The following is a 19,176-nucleotide window of genomic DNA, read 5'->3' as shown; positions in this document are numbered from 1 at the left end:
GGCCTGGAGTCACAGGTAGAGGGTTGCACCCCCCGCCCCCCCCACCCGCCTGGCTTCACGCTGAAGCAAAGACCGGGCTATGGTGGCAGCTTGTGTGGCTGTCTACATAGGTCACTCTCCATAGGACACATTCCATTCCAGAACCTGCTTTCGTAACTGTTGGGAGAGAGTGACTTGGTTTTCACGTGTGCATCTTGCCCCCTTAGAGTTCAGAAGCCGGCAGATCCCCGCCAGTACTTGTTCCGGTTCCCTCTTCCCGGCTCTGGAGAGCGCAGGGCCTCTGGCTTCCTTCCCCAGCGAGCCCACTCCGGGAACGAACCCTGGCATCCTGATGGGAGCGCAGCAGGCAGGTGAGGCGGCAGAGACACGCCAGAGCTGCTGGAACCACAGACCTGGCATGTCTCCGATGTGTCCAGGTGACCATGTAGTCAAGCATTCTTCATAATCAGTCAGGGGGCTGCTATCTTTTTCTATAATGCCTTTACATTTTATCTTGAATGTGTAATACTTTTCAACAAAGAATGCTAGGTTTTTCATTTAATTTCAGAGCTTTTCTTTGTTCCTGTTTGATACACAGTGGGATCACCTGGTGAGGACACATGCAGGATCCCTCTGCAGCAATCCCCAGCCCCCTACATAGCATAGAGCTCTCTATGTAAAGGTGCTGAGTCAGAGTTTGAACGAATTGCTAGAAGGGGCGGAAAAGCCCACATTGCCACCGCCATTCATCCTGTGCTTGGCTCACCCCTGCTTTGTGATCACCTTGAAGCTCAACAACCATGCTGTGAGCAGGCATCAGTTTCTGCATTTTACTGATTGGGAAGGTGAGGCTCATTGAGGCTGGGTGCTTGCCTATGACCTCGTGGGCAGGAGAAGGTGGAGGCAAGAGGTGACATTCGGTGTTTCTGATTCACATGCTTGGCATCTTGCCATGGTGCACAGACTTACTAAGCATGGTGATTGTCATCACAGTAGATACCAGCCTTCCCGAGCCTCAGGAAGGTCACTGGTTGTTTTCATGTCTCCTGCCCAGAGGGTCTATAGAGGTGCATTGGCCCTGAGAGGGAGCCAGTGCCCTTGTACCTACCTGGCCTCTCTATCCCCTGGGCACGGGTCTGGGACGTACTCTCCTCCAGAGGCCCAGAGCTCCTCACTGCTTCCCCATGCCCAGGCCCCCTGTGCCTCTGCCACCATGGACTGAAGAGCCTGCTGTTTTTGCTGTCTGGGTGCCTGGGTGTAAGCTCCAGTGCTGCCACCTTTCAGCTGAGTGATTTGGGGCAACTCAAGCCCTCTGAACTTCCATTTTCTTGTCTGTAAAGTTGGAAAGTCTCTTTTGTCTAATTTGCAGGGCAGTTGTAGGAATCAAATAAGATGGTAGCATGAGCAAGTACTCAGAGCGTGCCACATGCCAGGCACCATTCTCAGCACTTTTTTCTGCTAACTCATGTCATTGTCACAGTTGTTACAATGACCAGCCCCGTTTTCTAGATGAGGACACCGAGGCATAGGCGGTTAAGTAAGTGTCCAGAGTTGCACAGCTGGGAAGTAGTGGAACTGGGCTCAGACACATGTCATCTGGCTTCAGATCCACCCTCCTAAACCCGCTGGAAACATTCAATGCCACTCCTGACCTGAGCTCTTTCCAGACCATTGTGGTTGACGTGGGCAACCTAAACAGTTTGGTCAGCCCCAGGAGACTAGAAGCCAGGATTGCCCCCAGAATTACCCTCAGACCTGGGAGCCCTGGGTCCTATGAACAGCCTGCACCCAGGTAGCTGCAAACCCGACTGCTCTCCTAGACTCCAGATGTATTAGTCCATTTTCATACTGCTATGAAGACGTACCAAGACTGGGCAATTTATAAAGGAAAGTGGTTTAACGGACTCACAGTTCTACATGGCTGTGGAGGCCTCACAATCATGGCAAAAGGCAAAGGAGGAGCAAAGGCACGTCTTACATGGTGGCAGGCAAGAGAGCCTGACCTTTATAAAACCATCAGATCTCTTGAGACTTACTCACTATCATAAGAGTATGGGGGAAACTACCCCCACGATTCAGTTACCTCCCACGAGGTCCCTCCCATGACACAGGGGGATTATGGGAGCTACAATTCCAAGTGGGATTTGGGTGGGGACACAGCCAAAACATATCAACCAGAGGTCTTGAGAGAGAATGTAGAAGGAAGCAGAAGTTTCAGGTGTGGTCCTGGAATTCAGAAAGTCCCCCGGTCCTTCTTTCACTCAGGCTGTGTGTCCAATGAGGTGTGAGCAGGAGGGTACATGTTCCTATGTGTGCATGTATATAGGTGTGTGTGCATGTGTGTGCTTGTGTGTATGCAGGAGTGTGTGCAGGAGTCCATGTGCACGTGTGTGTGTGTGTGTCTGCATGTGTCTTCTCAGTGCAGCAGAATCACTGTTGGGAATTCTGACCTCCCGATGAGACTTGCTGGGGAAAAGCGACTTTGTGAAACTGCAAGGAAAATGATTTCCTCCTTGTCTGGCACCCAGGGCATTCTTGTGAACTGACTCTCCTCTTTGCCTTCTATCTGCTTTCAGGACCAGCTTCTGATCACCCCTCACTAAGTGCAGCAATGGGTCCGGCTGTTTTCAACGGCAAAGATTCCCCGAAGTGCCAACAGCTGGCAAAGAATAACCTGTTGACCCTGCCGCGTCCGTCGGCTTTAGGTAGCGCTGCCTGTCCTGGCCATCCTGGGGATCCTGCTCTTCTCTGGGCCAACGCCAGAGGGGGCATGGGAGCTGCTGGGCTGGGGCCGCTGAGCCTCCTGGAGTCTGGTGTGGCTTCCATGAGAGTCAGGCCAGGACCACAGGTGCCTCCTGAGTCCATGGGTCTCGGCCTGGTGCCTCCTGAGTCCGTGGGTCTGGGCCTGGTGCCTCCTGAGTCTGTGGGTCTGGGCCTGGTGCCTCCTGAGTCCGTGGGTATGGGCCCAGGCCCTGGTGCTGTATGAGTGACACTTGGGAGATGTCATGTGTGCCAAGGAGCAGTGAGACACCTGTGGTGATGGCAAGTGACCTGTCCTTTGGGCTGCGCAGCTGGAGGACGGTAGAATTTTGTAGCAATAGTGGGCGGTGTGTTGCTGGGGAAGAACCTGGGCTTCTGAATCAGATAAATACGAATTCAAAACCTACCGCTGTCTCTTGTTAGTCAGGGGAGCTTGGCCAAGTCTCAATAAATGTTTTTTCATCTGGAGATGAGAATTCTGCTCCAAGGGTTAAGAGGGATGAGGTGCTGTATGAAAGGTCAGAGCACACCTGGCAGCTCACTAATTCATACCAGCTGTTCCTGTTCTCATCCAAATCAGCATCATCACTGAGGCTGGTCTGTTCAGGTAAGGCTTCCTGGAGGAGGCGATAACTGAGCTGCAACTTAGAAGTTGGGGAAGCATCATGTAGAGGTGGAATGGGAGAAAGAGAGCAAAACAGGATGAGGAGGTGAGGATACAGATGAGAGAGGTGAGTGAAGGAGCTGAGCAGACCTCCTGCCAGAGGAGAGTTTGAGGAAGCTGTCAATGGGCGGAGCCACCTGGGGACCTGCTTGTGGATTCCCAGTCCAGTGCTCTCCCCACCATGCTCAACTGGAGCCACTTCATAAGCCATTCTCGTCTTTCCTTCCTCCATTATGCACTCCGCCAAATTGGATTTGAGGATCCGCGACATCAAACGGGAGGAGCCCTTAGAAACCATCTAGGCCAGCGCTGTTTTACAGGGGAGGAGACAGAGGTCCAGAGAGGCAGGGCCAAGCCTAGAATCCAGTCTCCATGCTCCCACTCCACGTGCTGGTGGAGGACCTCCCTGGTGAAAATCTCGTGAATTGTCTCATTCTTCACTGAAGGAGCGAATGTAGTTCCAACCAGCGCCTCCATCCTGGAGCCCGAACCCGTAGCAGCCGAGTCCCAGGCAGTAGCCGAGTCTCGTCCTCCAGAGCAGCCAAGCCGCAGGCAGCCTTCTGCTTTCTTCCAGGGACTGCTGCTTCTCTGCCGGGTGCTGCCTTGAGGACAACCCTCTGGCTGCAGAGCTGGCCCCCCGGGGCTGGGGATACTAGGCTGCTGTTGCCTCCCTTCTGGGCTGAGGTCTGTGGACCCCCAGCCTCCACACTGAACAGCAGGGAGACGAGGGCCTCCCTCAGCCCGGGACCCTGTGAAGGTGGCCCTAGGAAGCCCCCTGTGTGGACTGACTGCATTTTCCTTGCCATGCTCCGTGGAGGGGTGTGAGAGATGGAGCTCCTCCAGATTGCCCAGGGAAGCACACAAGCCTTTCCAGAATCTGACCCTGGCCCACCTGCTGAACCTCATTCCCTGCTGTTTTGGCTGCTCTGGGCAGCTCAGTTCCCACCCCCGTGGCCCCGTCTCCTGTCTCTGTGCCCTGTGCCTGCTTCCCAGCTCTGGGCTGCCCTCTACACCCACCTATTAAACCGCCTTTCTGAGGTTACTCAGGGAACACCTGCTCCATGCAGGAGGGCTCCCTGTGAGCGCATGGGGCTCCCAGCCATCCCAGGCTCAGTCCTGCAGCCACGTGTGGCTCTCAGGGCCTTGACGCTGTGCAGTTCCCGAGGGCAGCACTCTGGTCATGTGCATCTCAGAGCCCCGGTACCAGCTTCTGGGAAGCCCAGCTAGTGGGCATGACGCTGGCTGGGTTGCGTTGCGTGGAGCACAGCTGAAGTGTTGGAGTTCCTGGGCCTTCTCGTCTGTTCTGAGGAGAGAGCTCAAAATCAATTTTTAAGAAACTGTGTCTCATACCACTTGGAGTTTACTGAAGCCTTGAGGCCTGTCACTCAGGCCAGTCACTGGTTCGCAATGGAGAAGTGCTGCCCCCTGGGGGCAGGGTGGGAAATGCTCTGGTAAAGGATGGATTTGTTGTCCCAGACACAGGGTCCTACTGGCATTTGGTGCTGGGACAGAGTGGGCAGGCTGGAACGTCCTGCACCAAGCAGGCTACATAATGAATCGTCTCCCACACTGCCACATAGTACCTCCCCAAGAGACATTTTCAGAAATAGTCGATCCGCACTGGTACCATGGGAGCAGCTCCTGGTGACATCATCTGGGAAGAGCTCATGGGCTTAGGGTCTACTTAGAGCTATCTACAGAATTAGCTTCCCAAAGTGAGAAAATACCTGCATCTCTTCCATCCTTACTGAGACCCGGTTCCGAGCCCTGTCCCCTCTGGACGATCAGCAGAGCTTTTAGAGGAGCTGGCTGCTTAGCCCCTGTGGAGGGCCTCCCATTGCAACTAGCGACAGATGTTTGCAGTGTCAAAGGCCTCATCTCTGCAGACAGGGATGAGGAAAACAGCAGCTGCCTCAGTGGTTGTTGGGAGGGTGAAAGGAGCCCACGGGTTTGAAAGCTCTTTGTAAACAAAGTACTTTCTGCTTTTAACTTTTTATTTACTTTGACTCAGTCTGATGAGGTGAAAATATTTTTTTGGATTACTCTTAAGAGACTGTAAAGCAATGATTCTCACCCTGCAGTGTGCTTAAGAATTACCAGACTGGCTGGGTGCAGTGGCTTACACCTGTAATCCCACACTTTGGGAGGCTGTGGCAGGCAGATCACCTGAGGTCAGGAGTTCGAGACCAGCCTGACCAACGTGGTGAAATCCCATCTCTACTAAAAATACAAAACTAGCTGGGCATGGTGGTGCATGCCGTTAGTCCCAGCTAGTCGGGATGCTGAGGCAGAATCGCTTGAACTTCGGAGGCGGAGGTTGCAGTAAGCTGAGATTGCACCATTGCACTCCAGCCTGGGCAATGAGAGCAAGACTCCATCTCATAAAAAAAGGAATCACCAAGCTGGCTTATAAAGGATGGTATTTTCTTACTGTTGTTTCCAGAGATGTGATTCTGGAGGTCAAGGCGGGGCCCAGGGACACACAGGTTTAACAGGCCCATGTGGGTTCTGTGCAGCAACTCGGGTCACACCTGCAGAATCGTTGCTCTGATTGGTGCCTCTCCACTCGGGCCATGCATTAGAATCACGGGGAAGCTCTGAGATATTGGGATGCCTGGGTCCTGCTCCCATGATGGGCTTCTGGTTTACCTGGGACGGGGCTGCATCCAGAGTTTTAAAAGATTCCCGGGTTAGTTAAATGTGCAGCGGAGGCTGAGACGTGAATCTCTACACGTAGGGGAAATTTTGTATCTGGTTAGTCAAGAAACTATGGAAACCAATTCTTGGTGTTTCAAACCATTCACCAAGATAGCTTGAGTCATGAGCATGCTGTTATCTAGAGTGGGTGGGGATGACTCATTGCAGTGGGTGCCAGCCTCTGTACTTGATTTTTTTGAGTCTTAAATTAGCTTTCCAGGCTGGGGCAGGGAGGGGAGCACAGGCAGATCAGTACTGCCCCCAAGCGGTGGAGCTGTAGTGGTGGATCAAATGCTGCTGTCGCCTGTGCGGAAACGTATTTCTCTCTTCCAGCCCTTCAGAAGTGGATTGGAATATGTCGGTAACAGCAATGATGGTGGTGAAGATGATGATGTGGGGAATTCTGGCTACCATGTGGGGCCCAAGCTCCCTGCAGTTCATTGCACAAAGTGCTCTGCATACATTCTCTTTAATTCTGATCCAACCACCTTTCAGAGTAGGGTTTAGTGTCCCATTTTAAAGACGAAGGTGCTCAGACTCAGAGAAAGTTGAGACACACACAGCTTTGGAATGAAACATTTACAAAAATCGACATTTCCTTATGCCTAGATATTTTGCTAGGTCCTTAAAACCCATGTGAAACTGTGATTAGCAAAAAACAAGATAAAACAGATCATTGTTCTCCAAACCAATGGAAAGATTTATTGGAGCTCTTTCCTGGTAATAGCCTAATCCACACTCTGAATATTGTCTAGGTATCTTGTCAAACTCCGGGCCCCCCAAAAAACGCCACAAAGGGTGGTCTCCAGAATCTCCATCAGCTCCAGATGGTGGCTACCCACAAGGTGGTGGGAACAGAGCTAAGTATGGTAAGTGATGGCAGCCTCGCCCGGAATTCCAGACCCGGGTACTGGTGGTAGTGCTGCCACCAGTTGTGTGTGTGTGTGCATGTGCATGTGTGTGAATGTGTATACTGGTGAGGGAGTTCTAAGGAGGCAGTGTTTGGTGTAAGAAAAGATCTCTCTCTCACATGTTAGAATTGCTTTATACGGTGTAGGATCCCTGTATAGTGGTGAGTTCTTTCAGTGTTGAGAAATTTTAAAAGAGGCTGTTTATCACTTGGCAGGGATATTGAAGAAGAGACTAAATCACTGGGGGAAGGATGGACTGAATGAACTTAAAGGTGCCCTTGACCTTAGGAATCTGTGACTTTAAGAGTTTGGTGCTCCTGTAATCAAGGACATTGGTTGGGGGTAGCACGGCTGGCCGGCCTGATGTCAGGTGTGTGAGAGGCAGATGCCTTGTCTGATGTCTTTACTAACGTTCTTGGGTGTTCCTAGAGAGCGCAGGCATGTCCTGCATGCCCCAGGTTGGCTTGGTGGGAGCAGCTTCAGTCACCTTTCCAGTGGTGACCTCTGGAGAACCTGTGTCTGTTCCTGACAACTTGCTGAAAATATGCAAGGCCAAGCCAGTGATATTTAAAGGCAAGTACAGCAGTGCTGTGAGTCGTGGGGATGGGAGAGCCTAAAGGAGGGGACAAGAAATGGGCAACTGTGAGACCTCATCCTGGGCCGACTCCAGGGCACCCTCCTGAGACAAACCTAAAATGCTCTCCAGGGCAAGGAAAGAACAGGGCAGAGCCAGTCACTAGTTCAGCCCCCGATCAGATGCCAGGAATGATGGTGCTTGTCACAGCTTTCCACAGTGGTCCAGGTGAAACCAGAACAGCTGGCACATGGAAACACACACTTACATACATACACACGATTCCCTGCCGTGAAGTCCACATTCCTGTTCACTCATTCTTTCCTTCATTTGCTCCGCTTCACTCAGCTTCTGGTCCCAGCACTTCACTCAGGCCTGGTCCCAGGCCTGTGCTGAGTGCTGAGGATTAGGAAAAAGCAAATCACTCCCTTGCTGTAGGAGCCCTGCTTTGGTGGGTTATCCTGTTGTTACCCATGCCACTAGTTTTTTTTGACTAAGAAATCTACTTTGGCCAAAGATAGCCATGGTCACTCCTGTAGAAGCATCAAGTAAAATTAGATTTCGTCTGTTCAGTGCAGTGGGCTAACATATGCTATGTAGGGGTAGACTTTTGGCTCAACTGAAGAAATCCCATGGATGAATCTGGAGACCTTGCAATGGGAAACCCTGGGGGATTCAGCAGGTCTTGACTGGTGATTGTAGGTACCAGAACGGCTGACACATGGTGACACACACATACATACCCACGTGGGCATTGCACGCACACACCAGGCACACACGCAGTGCACGCAGACCCCTCCTAAATATGTTATTACTGTATTTGGTATCATGCTCGTTGGTTAGAGAAGGGAGGATTTTAGGAAAGTGGGAGAAGCATCCTACTGATAATTAAGAAATATTAAAGAACATGTCTTTTTTCCTAAAAAAACGAAGAACGGGCAGAGTATTCAGGATGTAGAGTGCAACTCTGAGTTTTGACTTTAACATGACACAGGGCAATGACTGAGGCACTTCCATGGGATTCCACGGTCTACCTAAAATGAAGGGCAGCATTCTTTCAGTCATGTTGCATGTATTTTTCATGTGGCCATCATGTGTCTGTGTTAGGCCCCAAGAACACGATGCTCAGGCAACAAAGCTGGGACAGGGTGCAAGGCATGGCAGTGCAGGTGGGGCTTCACACGCAGCGGCTTTGAGCAGGAGCCTCAGAAAAGAAAGCCTGGCCGGTCTAGGTCTCACACTAACGATCCAGAACAGAGACTGTCCAATTCGCAGGTGTGCTCCGTTCCCTCCACTGCCTCTGTTTACGCTGCATCCCTTGCTGTAAAGTGCTTGCCTCCCTGATTCCTGTTCCCCACAGTCATGTGTCCAAGCCCTGCCGAGGCTTTAAGACTCCACCCTATGCCTTCTCCATGAAGCTGTCTTAGAGTCCCTTTCCTCCACCCCCCCTTGTCACTTCTATGTTCCTCTTTTATGACAAATGTCACGTGCTTGCTTTTATAGTAACTCTTTCCCTAGCCTCTTGCCATCCGTAATATTTGTAAGTGGTGCTACCCAAATGGTAGCCCCTGGTCCAGCAGCACCTGCATTGCCCTGGAGCGTATGAGAGGCATGAATTCACGGGCTAATCCCAGATTCAGAATTAGGCCCGGGTTCTGCATCAGAAGCTCTGGGTGGGGCCAGCAGTGTTTGAGAAGCCCTTGAGAAGCAATGTCTTTGAAATCATGACCTGTGTCCCAGGTACCAGCTTTACTCCCTGAGCCTAGCAGGATGCCTGCACGTAGCACACAGCCGAAGCCAGAAAATGTGTTTTTGGTGACTAAATGGAGTACCCAGCATGCAAGATACACGCCCCCCCCCCAAACACACACGTGCCACCTTTGGGAGCTCAGCAGCCCCAAGAAGATTTGACAACTTCACCTGGTTTTACAAATGCAGAGACTGAGGTTTAGGGCAGTTAACCATCTTGCTTAGCGTCATGTAGCTACAGAATGATGGAAAGAGATGTGACCCCAGCCTGGGTGATTCCACCTCTAAGGGCTATCCTCAGAATGAATCTTCTAACGGGCCGGGCGCGGTGGCTCATGCTTATAATCCCAGCACCTTGGGTAGCTGAGGCAGGTGGATCACTTGAGGTCAGAAGTTTGAGACCAGCATGGGCAACATGATGAAACCCCGTCTCTACTAAAAATACAAAAATTAGCCGGGTGTGGTGGTACACACCTGTAATCCCAGCTACTTGGGAGGTTGAGGTGGGAGGATTGCTTGAACTTGAGAAGTGGAGGTTTCAGTGAGCCAAGATTGTGCCACTGCACTCCAGCCTAGGGACAGAGCAAGACGCTGTCTCAAACAAACAAACAAAACAAAAACAGAAAAGAAAGAATGACTCAGTCTCCTGGTCTCTACAATGATATATTTTCCCAGCTCACTTTGTCAGAGAGCCCGGGAGGATGCAAGGCAGAACCCTCCTTGCTTGGAGTCAGTGAGTTAAGGGCTGGCAGGCAGCACCCAGCGAAGCTCCGGAAGGTGCTCTGCCCATGACGAGTCCCATCAGCGGTGCTGGAGGAGTGACAGGTGGCAGCTGCTTGGCTCTGGGCAAGTCCTTCTGGGCTTCAGCTCCCTCACTTGTAAAAAAAAAATAAGAGGATTAGACAGAATGAACCAGCAAATGCCACAGCCCCATTGGTTAGAAAAGGTGACTCCACATCCTGGGTGCCAGGAGGGTGAGCAGGTGCATGCAATGAGCAAGGCTTCCCAGGACAGGGGCACTCAAGGCACTCAGCACAGCTCACCTGTCTCCTTCAGCATCTTCACCCCCAGAAGACCCACATGTGTGGGGCCATAAACTGTGCACAAGACGGGTTGCCAAGTAGCTGCTGTTCCTCCACAGGCCACGGGAACTTCCCTTACCTCTGTGGGAACCTGAATGATGTCGTGGTCAGCCCTCTCCTATACACGTGCTACCAGAATTCCCAGTCCATCTCGCGAGCATACGAGCAGTACGGTGCCTCCACCATCCAGCCCATCTCCGAGGAGATGCAGCTCCTACTGACCGTCTACTACCTGGTCCAGCTGGGTGAGTCGTCTCCACCTCCCAGCCCGAGCACAGACCTGGCCTAGGCCCTTGTGGGGGCTGACACGGGCTTCTGGAAATGAAATACAGGGGAAGTCCTTATGGGTCCCCTGGGGGGACGTCAGGAGGTCACTGTGGGCATCCCCACACTGAGGGGCTGACAGTAGGTTGAAGTTGATGGAGACATTTCCAGAACTCTGTCTGCCGTTCTAGGCACAGGGATACAGCAGGAAATTGTGCAAAGACCCTGCCCTTGAGGCGATTCTAGTTTAGTGGGAGAGAGAAGCAATAATCCAGTGGAAAATAGGCAGGTAAAGGTGGGCGCATGCATTAGTGTGTCTGTGTGGGGTCAGTTTAGGGTTATCAAGAAAGGCCTCTGTGAGTAGAGACCCGGACCCCTGAGCAGGAGTCAGCGTTATGATGATCTGAAGAATGAGGACAGGTGGAGGAGGGAGAGAGGACAGGTGAGGGCTGTGAGATGTGGAGGAGCAGCTGCAGCAGAGAGAGGGTGTGAGTGAGAGGTGTGGTCAGAGAGGGGCAGGCTCCAGTCGAGTGTGATTCTATGGTAGATACGTTGAGAAGCCGCTGGAATATTTTTAGGCAGGGGATGGAAGCAATCTGATTTTCACCTTAAAAAGGCCACCTTGGTGGCTGTGTGGAGTCAAATGGTGCAGACACAGTGGCAGAAACGGAGAAACAGTCAGTTGCCTGTTAAAGGCACGCAGTGGCTTGGGTCGTTGAGGGCGGCAGCAGTGAACTAGAGGAGCTATTCTGAAGGTAAGGGTGACTGGAAATCCCTTTGAAGGGAGTGGGAGCAGATGTGGCCTGGGTTTCAGCCCAAGCAGCCAGGTGAATGGTGGCAATGGACCTGAGTTCTGTCTTGGCATGAGTTTGAGATGCCCACGAGACAGCAAGTGGCCCGTGTCATTTGCATGGGCAGGCCTTGATCCCAGGGGAGGTTGAAGCTGTCGGTATACATTTAAGACATATCGGCTTACAGATGATGTATATTAAAGCCGTGAGACCAGCTGCAGGTGGCTACGGGGAGAGGAAAGTGCCAAGGTTTGAGCCTGGGGACTTCCTACCTTCAGAGATCCAGAGGAGGCGGCTGAGCTGGAACCGGAGGGAAGGCAGGAAAGGCTGGTGGGGAAGCTGGGAAAACCACCATCGTCCCTCTTTCTCATAGTCACCACCAGTCCGGCAGTAAGCACAGCTTATCTGGAATCTAGCCTCGCCCACCCTCTCGGTGGCTGTCCCCTCACTGGGGCGGCATTCTTGCCATGTTCCCCACATCCCTGAAAACTGGGAATCTGGTTTCATCTCTTCCCTGCCCAGAGCCTTGCCGTGGTTTCTCATCCGGCGCTCACTCCACCCCTTCCCCTGCCTGCCTCCTGGTCCCACCTGCTGGCTCTGTCCCAGCCCACTGTCCCCCTCAGCAATCTTGTCCCACCTGAGCATCCCAACACTTGCCGTTCCTTCCCTGTGATGTGCTCTTGCCGAAGACATGTATGGCTTGCTCCCTCATGTCCTTCAGGTTTAGGGTCACCTGTTGTCTTCCCAGCAAGGCCCTATTGTCACTGTGTGTAAGACAGCTTCCGCCCTCCAGGCCCCTATCCTATTCCCTTTATTTTTAGGGCACCAGGAATTACGCTCTGTGATTGTTCCCTTTAAGTGTGTGTCCCCTAGTTAGCACCATGAGGCCAGGCATGGTCAGCGAGCCCTTTTCTAGATGTCCCCCAGCATCCACAGCTCAGGTCGGCAGTCTGCAAACCTAAGTTGAGGGAATAGGTGTATGTTGATACGAAGCAGTGAAAAAAGCATTCCCAAGGGGAGAGACTGATCAACCATGCCAGTGTGGCTGGGAGTTTAGTGGAGGGAAGACGGGACCCTGACCACTGGGTTTCGCCAGGGGAAGCAGTTGGCAGCCTTGGTGATGATGTACGTGAAAATTGGGATAAAAGTCATATTGGAGTGGGTTAGAGAGATTGGAGGTGAGGAGACAGTATGGCACGTGCAGATGGCTCCAGCTGGGGAAAGTTCTGGAACTTCCCCCACCAGGTAGTTCTGGAAGGAGATGTGTACTCAAAGGAAAGTTTTTAAAGATGAGAGAGAGGTGATGGCTAATCTAATTAAATTCTAATTTGATTAGCTAATTCAAGTAGTGAATTCTGATAAATTCATCCAATCAAAGACGGAGATATAAGCTGATTTAATCAAATTCTGGCATGGCCCACAGAGAAGGTGGCATGAACCCCATGTCATGCGGCAGGAAACCATATGAGGTAGGTCAGGGCCGAACAGCTGGTGTGGATAGAGCTGGGCTGGAACGTGCCTGCTAAATGGAAGCCTGGTGCGCCTTCCTCCAGCTCATCAAATGTGAAATCTGGACGTATAAACCAGACAATTGGTAAAAGAGAAAATGCCAGAAGGAAACAAATATTGAAAAGTATGCAGTCTCACTCATCATCAAAGATATGCAAATCACAAATCAAGTAATCTTTTTCTGAATTAATAACCCCAATGATGGTACCCAGTGGTGCTTAGGTACAATAAAACCATCGCTTGTCAAAGCACTGTTCATGTGGTAAACTGATGCGTTCAGGCCATTTGGAAGCAAGCTGATATGTATTAGCTGGTTCTGTAAATCCACTTTTGAGAATTCAGGCAATGGAAGTAATGTTCTATGCATCAAGACATGCATTGCAGAGGTATTTATAAAGGTGAGTATTTAGAAGAAATAAAAGAATCCACAGTGGAGACCTTGCCAAGTAAACGGTGGCACTTACATATGATGGGACACTATGGACACACTAATGCACTCTTTATGATGGCTGGAAATGGCACTGAAACTGATGATAGGGTCATGGTTAAGGAAAGAATGCAAGACCCAAAGTTTATACTGACAACCATATGGTTATTTTTAAGGACAATTTTAATATTAATTCAGCAACATAGGTTTTGATTCCCTCTCCTGGAATAGGAGGAAGCCTAATATACTCCCAGGCTGAATGTTCTACACATTTGCTGCTGTGTATGTGCACAGTGACAGTGTAATCTGTCTATACCCCTGTAGTTCCAGTTCTAACTTTCTGATTCTTTTCAAAGACCTTCTCCAACAAGCTATGGGAATTTGGCTTCCTACCTTTTTTTTTTTTTCTTTTTTTTGCAGCAGGAGTGTTTTGGGTGATAATTTTAGGTTGATATCTATTACCTTTTTCTGGGTTTTGTTAGCTTTTTGAAAAATTGTCTTTCCTTAGAGTTGGTGAGTGGCTTGGTAGCAAAGTAAGATTTTTTTTGGAAAAGAGGACAGACAAGCTGAACTGCAGCTTGAGAACATATTCATTTTTCCTACTTTGTCTTGAAAATTGAGGAATGACTCTTAAACTTTTAACCGTTTTAGTGTATGTGACCAAAGGGTGAGCAAGGACTGTGTTTCTGGATTTTCAAAGACGATGCTTAATCTTAAATATAAATTTACAAATCTTCTTATAATTTAAAAAACCCTTGAATATGGGGGGAAAAAAAAAGAGATAAACATAAATAGCGTGGCTCTGTTCGGCCGGTGAGATTATGGCGGATTTCATGCCCTCGTCACGTGCTCCAGCCGAATGTGGCCCGATTTCACAGTAATAACTTAGGTGGGTGCGTTCATGTCGCTGCACCCGCGCGCCCCCGATGCCGTTGGCATTTGTGGCAGGCGCTTCGCCCGCGTTGTGTTGCAGCCGCGGACCAGGTGCCGTTGATGGAGGACCTGGAGCAGATCTTCCTGCGCTCCTGGCGCGAGTCGCACCTGACCGAGATCCGGCAGTACCAGCAGGCGCCGCCGCAGCCCTTCCCGCCCGCGCCCGGCCCCGCGGCGCCCGTGACCTCCGCGCAGCTGCCCTGGCTGGCCAGCCTGGCCGCCAGCTCCTGCAACGACAGCGTGCACGTCATCGAGTGTGCCTACTCCCTGGCCGAGGGCCTCTCCGAGATGTTCCGGCTGCTGGTCGAGGGCAAGCTCGCCAAGACCAACTACGTGGTCATCATCTGCGCCTGCCGCAGCGCGGCCATCGACTCCTGCATCGCCGTCACTGGTGAGCGCGCTGGGCCGCGCGGCTGCGGGGAAGCCCCCTGAACGGCGTTCCCGGTCCCCCGCTTTAGTGGTTCTCTCCCTTTCTGTCCCGGGCCTGGGTTTGCAGCAAGTTAACACCTGCGGCTTGTTCTCGGTAGCTGGCTTCGGAAGGCAGCCTTGAATAATGGCTTAGTTACAAGCTCATCCCTGCTCTGAGTGGCTGGTGAGGTTAGCCCTGGGGTCAGCTTGGGAGTGTGAAAAGACCCTGTTGAAAACCTGGCTCCACCACCGTGGGTGATCACTCACACCAGAACTCTGGCCCTGTTTCTTCACTCATCTATTGGAGATTAAAAACAAAAACAAAAAAAAACAATGACCAGCCGGGCGTGGTGGCTCACACCTGTAATCCCAGAACATTGGGAGGCCGGGGCGGGCGGGTCATGAGGTCAGGAGATCCAGAGCATCCTGCTAACACGGTGAAAAACCGTTTCTACTAAAAGTACAAAAAAATTAGCTGGGCGTGGTGGCACGCACCTGTAGTCCCAGGTACTTGGGAGGCTCTGGCGGGAGAATCGCTTGTACCTGGGAGGCAGAGGTTGCAACGAGCTGAGATCACACCACTGCACTCCAGCCTGGGTGACAGAGCAAGACTGTCTCAAAAACAACAGCAAAAAAAAAAAAACCCCAAAAAACAATGACCTTGTGTTGTCTTCAGGACCCAATTAATTTAATTGTTTTTTGAGACAGGATCTCACTGTGTCCCCCAGGCTGGAGTGCAGTGGTGTGATCTTGGCTCATTGCAACCTCTGCCTCCTGGGTTCAAGAGATTCTCCTACCTCAGCCTCCCAAGTAGCTGGCATTACAGGCACGTGCCCCCATACCCAGCTAATTTTTTGGTATCGATGGGGTTTCACCAGGTCACCCAGGCTGGTCTTAAGCTCCTGAACTCAAGTGATCCGCCTGCCTACGCCTCCCAAAGTGCTGGGATTACAGGTGTGAGCCACTGCACCTAGCCAATTGATTTAATTCTAAAAACAGTCATTGAAGCCCCACATGTGCAGGGCTGGGGCCCACGGGGAGCACAGTAGTCTCTGCCTGCCCGGAGCGTTCTTTAGGTGGGGGAGACAGACGCCAAATGCGTGGGCTTTCTTGTCCTGCTTAAATCTTCCCGGGTGCTGTGCATTTTCAAGTGGAATTTTTTGTACCTTGTAAAATTTGCCTAAAAATGCACAATTTAATGCACTTTTTCTTAAGACAGGGTCTTGCTCTGTCTCCTGGGCTGAAGTCCAGTGGCAAGATCTTGGCTCATTGCAGTCTTGAGCTCCTGGGCTCAAGTGATTCTGCGGCCTCAACCTCCATCTGGAGTAGCTGGGATATTACAGGTGTACACCACCACACCCAGCTCACATTTTTGTACTTTACAAGATAGGGTTTTGCCATGTTGCCCAGGCTGGTATCAAACTCCTGGGCTCCCTCAATCCGCCTGCCTCAGCCTCCCAAACTGCTGGGATTACAGGTGTGAGCCACTGTGCCTGGCATTTAACTTTTTAAGCGCAGTGTCTGAATTGTCTTTTGGCATTCTGGTGTGTGTGGGGTGTGTGTGTGTGTGTGTGTGTGTGTGTGTGTGTGTGTGTGTGAGATGGAGCCTTGCTCTGTTGCCTAGGCTGGAATGCAGTAGTACTATCTCACTGCAACCTCCGCCTCCCAACTTTAAGTGATTCTCCTGCCTCAGCCTCCCGAGTAGCTGGGACTACAATCATATACCACCATGCCCAACTAATTTTTGCATTTTTAGTAGAGATGGGGTTTCACCATGTAGGCCAGGCTGGTCTCATACTCCTGACCTCAGATGATCCGCCCACCTCAGCCTCCCACAGTGTCGAGATTACAGGCGTGAGCCACCACACCTGACCAGCATTCTTTAATCTTAAACCTATTCTGTGGTTTTTTTTTTTTTTTTTTTGTCAATTTTTTACCTTGATGTGAGTGGTACATTCAGTTATAGACCCTGACCCTCTGCTGTGCATCAGGCACCGTTGTCATGTGTCACCTCACAGCAGGTCTGGGAGGTAGATCCTGCTGTCAGCCACAGATTCCAGATGTGAAATGTGAGTCTAGAAGGGTTAAGGGTCTAGTCCAGGGTCATATGGCCAGTAAGCAGGGAAGATACAATAGGCACAGTGAAAGCTCTTTGTTTTCCAGGAAAATACCAAGCCCGGATTCTTTCTGAGAGCCTTCTCACCCCAGCAGAGTACCAGAAGGAAGTCAATTACGAGCTGGTTACGGGGAAGGTGGACTCGCTGGGGGCCTTCTTTAGCACCCTCTGTCCAGGTAGGCTTGTCATGGGACAGGTGCACATGCAGAGATTAATGGGATAAATCAGTGCCGGGGGAGGTCACCTCTGCCCCCTGCCTGTGACCCGCTGAGGTTGATCTCCACTTAGAGTGCCCTTCATTCTGTGCACTGTCATTTCTGTCCCTTTCTTTTCTTGAGTGACAGCTGTGGGTTCTGGCTGGCCATCTCTTCCTGCTCAGGCTGTAGAGTTCTCCTGAGTGGGGAGGGCACCATGTGGGTTCTGTATCCGTGGGGTGCACGAGGCCCTTGTGCCCATTCCTCTGCACCTCTCCAGACTTGGTGGCCTCTCTTCCCCCCTCTCCCTCTTCCCGGAGAGTTTCGTATCCCGTGCGCTCTGGGCGGTGAGCATCTTTCTCTGTTGTTTGCCTAGCTCCGTACCCCTCAAGACTCATCCCATGTCCCCCCAGAAAGCTTCTCAGACCCTTCGTTTTCCAGATGGGCTTGGGACCTTCCGCTCCGTCCTTAGCATGCTGTTCCTCCTTCTGCCCTAGCACTTGCTATGTCAGGGGGACTCACTCTGACGGTGTGTCTTCACCCCCACTAGGCTGAGGCCCCTTGACAGGACAGGCTACGTCCTCTTTACCTCCGTGACTCCAGGCCTCAGGACCGTATCTGACACTAACTGCTCTGTAGATTTTTGCTAAATTTCACTGACACAGAAAACCCATTTGTTTATTCTGTCTTGGGCAGAGGGTGACATTGACATTTTGCTGGACAAATTTCACCAGGAAAATCAAGGCCATATTTCTTCCTCACTCACTGCCTCTTCTGTCACTAAAGCAGCATCCCTGGAGGTCAGCGGGACACCGGTGTGCACAAGTGAGTGGTGAAAAGGAGCCTCTCAGGGTGGGGGGAAGGGGAAGCGGGCACAGATGTGCACATTGAGGGGGGCAGTGGGCACTGGTGTGTACAGTGAGCGGGGGTGGGGATGCAGGTGTGTACAGTGAGAGGGGCTGGGGCACAGGTGTGCACAGTGAGGGGTGGGTACACAGGTGTGCTCAGTGGATGCTGAAGGGACAGAGGGCTCATGTGTGCTCGGTGAGCGATGAGAGGGCATTGGCGAGGGCCTGGGTCTGGCCTGGGAGGCAGCATCCAGGGGCTCAGGTTGGAGGTAGCAATGTCAGAGGCACACCCACAAGACAGGACATCTCTTTAGTGTCACAGTAGACCTGATACCTAATTTAAACTTCAGTCTTTCATTGTGACAAGCTCATTTAATCTTGAATTGCACATCCATCTGTGTTTCTGAGATGGTGGATTCCTCTGCTAATTTCCTGCCTCCAAGTCTGTTGTTTTTTTATTCCTGTGGAGTTCCTAAATGACTGTCGTGTTAGTTTCTTTTTCTGGAGAGCTTGCAGTCCTCTTCCAAAGTCCAGTCTCAGCGTCACCTCCCCTGGGATGGGTTCGTCGTCCTCGCCAAGCAGGATAGGCCACTGCCTCCTCTGTGGTCCCCAAGTGGTGGGTTCTCATTTTTATTATTAAGTGAAGAATGGTTCATAACATAGCTGCTACTCACACACCCGCCACTGCTTAGCTGAGAGCAGGGACTTGATAAACGATAAACGTGAGTTGTTCCCCTTTCCCTCATCACTTTGTGCATGGGCCCGTCTCCCCTGGACCGGTTTCACTGTCTGACTCTCTGGCCAAGGGCCTGGACAGTAGCCATGTGCCCTGGGGCTCACCTGGCATTCTGGGGCTCTGGTTCCAGGTTACCACCTGGAGCCACACAGCATCCGGCCCTTCCAGTTGGCAGTGGCACAGAAGCTCCTCTCCCACGTGTGTTCCATTGCGGATTCCAGTACCCAAAATCTGGACTTGGGATCCTTTGAGAAGGTGGACTTTCTAATTTGCATTCCACCCTCAGAAGTGACCTACCAGCAGACTCTGTTCCACGTGTGGCACTCAGGTATGGGGCCTTTCGGGGACAAGTCATGTGGCCTGTGTGGAGAAGCTTTGATCTGCCTAAATCCGTGTTTGGATGTTGACACCGTTCTTTGCTATCGAGTGGATGGGGCAATTATTGTTGCTCTTGTTTTATAGATTGTGAAACTGATGTTCAGAGACAGTGACTTGCCCCAGATTGTAGGATCTGTTGATGGTAGAGCCAAAACT

The 19,176-nt window shown here is 51.5% G+C and overlaps 1 protein-coding gene across 8 annotated transcripts in view; it reads left to right on the top strand.

Moving 5' to 3' along the window:
- The window catches only part of GREB1 (growth regulating estrogen receptor binding 1), a 159,738-nt gene that overhangs the window by 96,739 nt on the left and 43,823 nt on the right, over nucleotides 1-19,176 (top strand). For all 8 annotated transcript variants that reach the window (XR_004273708.1, XM_032294100.1, XM_032294101.1 and 5 more), the window contains exons 6-14: nucleotides 207-350; nucleotides 2,556-2,684; nucleotides 6,856-6,969; nucleotides 7,441-7,584; nucleotides 10,476-10,661; nucleotides 14,381-14,731; nucleotides 16,912-17,040; nucleotides 17,755-17,883; nucleotides 18,773-18,970. Coding sequence is in view for 7 of the 8 variants with exons in the window: in XM_032294100.1 (XP_032149991.1) it covers nucleotides 207-350; nucleotides 2,556-2,684; nucleotides 6,856-6,969; nucleotides 7,441-7,584; nucleotides 10,476-10,661; nucleotides 14,381-14,731; nucleotides 16,912-17,040; nucleotides 17,755-17,883; nucleotides 18,773-18,970 (1,524 nt within the window). In the remaining variant the exon portion in view is untranslated. The remainder of the gene's footprint in view (nucleotides 1-206; nucleotides 351-2,555; nucleotides 2,685-6,855; nucleotides 6,970-7,440; nucleotides 7,585-10,475; nucleotides 10,662-14,380; nucleotides 14,732-16,911; nucleotides 17,041-17,754; nucleotides 17,884-18,772; nucleotides 18,971-19,176) is intronic.

Source organism: Sapajus apella, unplaced genomic scaffold (genome assembly GCF_009761245.1).
Source record: "Sapajus apella isolate SASKATOON/1434 unplaced genomic scaffold, GSC_monkey_1.0 scaffold31, whole genome shotgun sequence".
Classification (NCBI taxonomy): Eukaryota; Metazoa; Chordata; class Mammalia; order Primates; family Cebidae; genus Sapajus; species Sapajus apella.
Note: the sequence above shows the minus strand (reverse complement) of the source record. Positions and strands in the feature narration are given on the sequence as shown.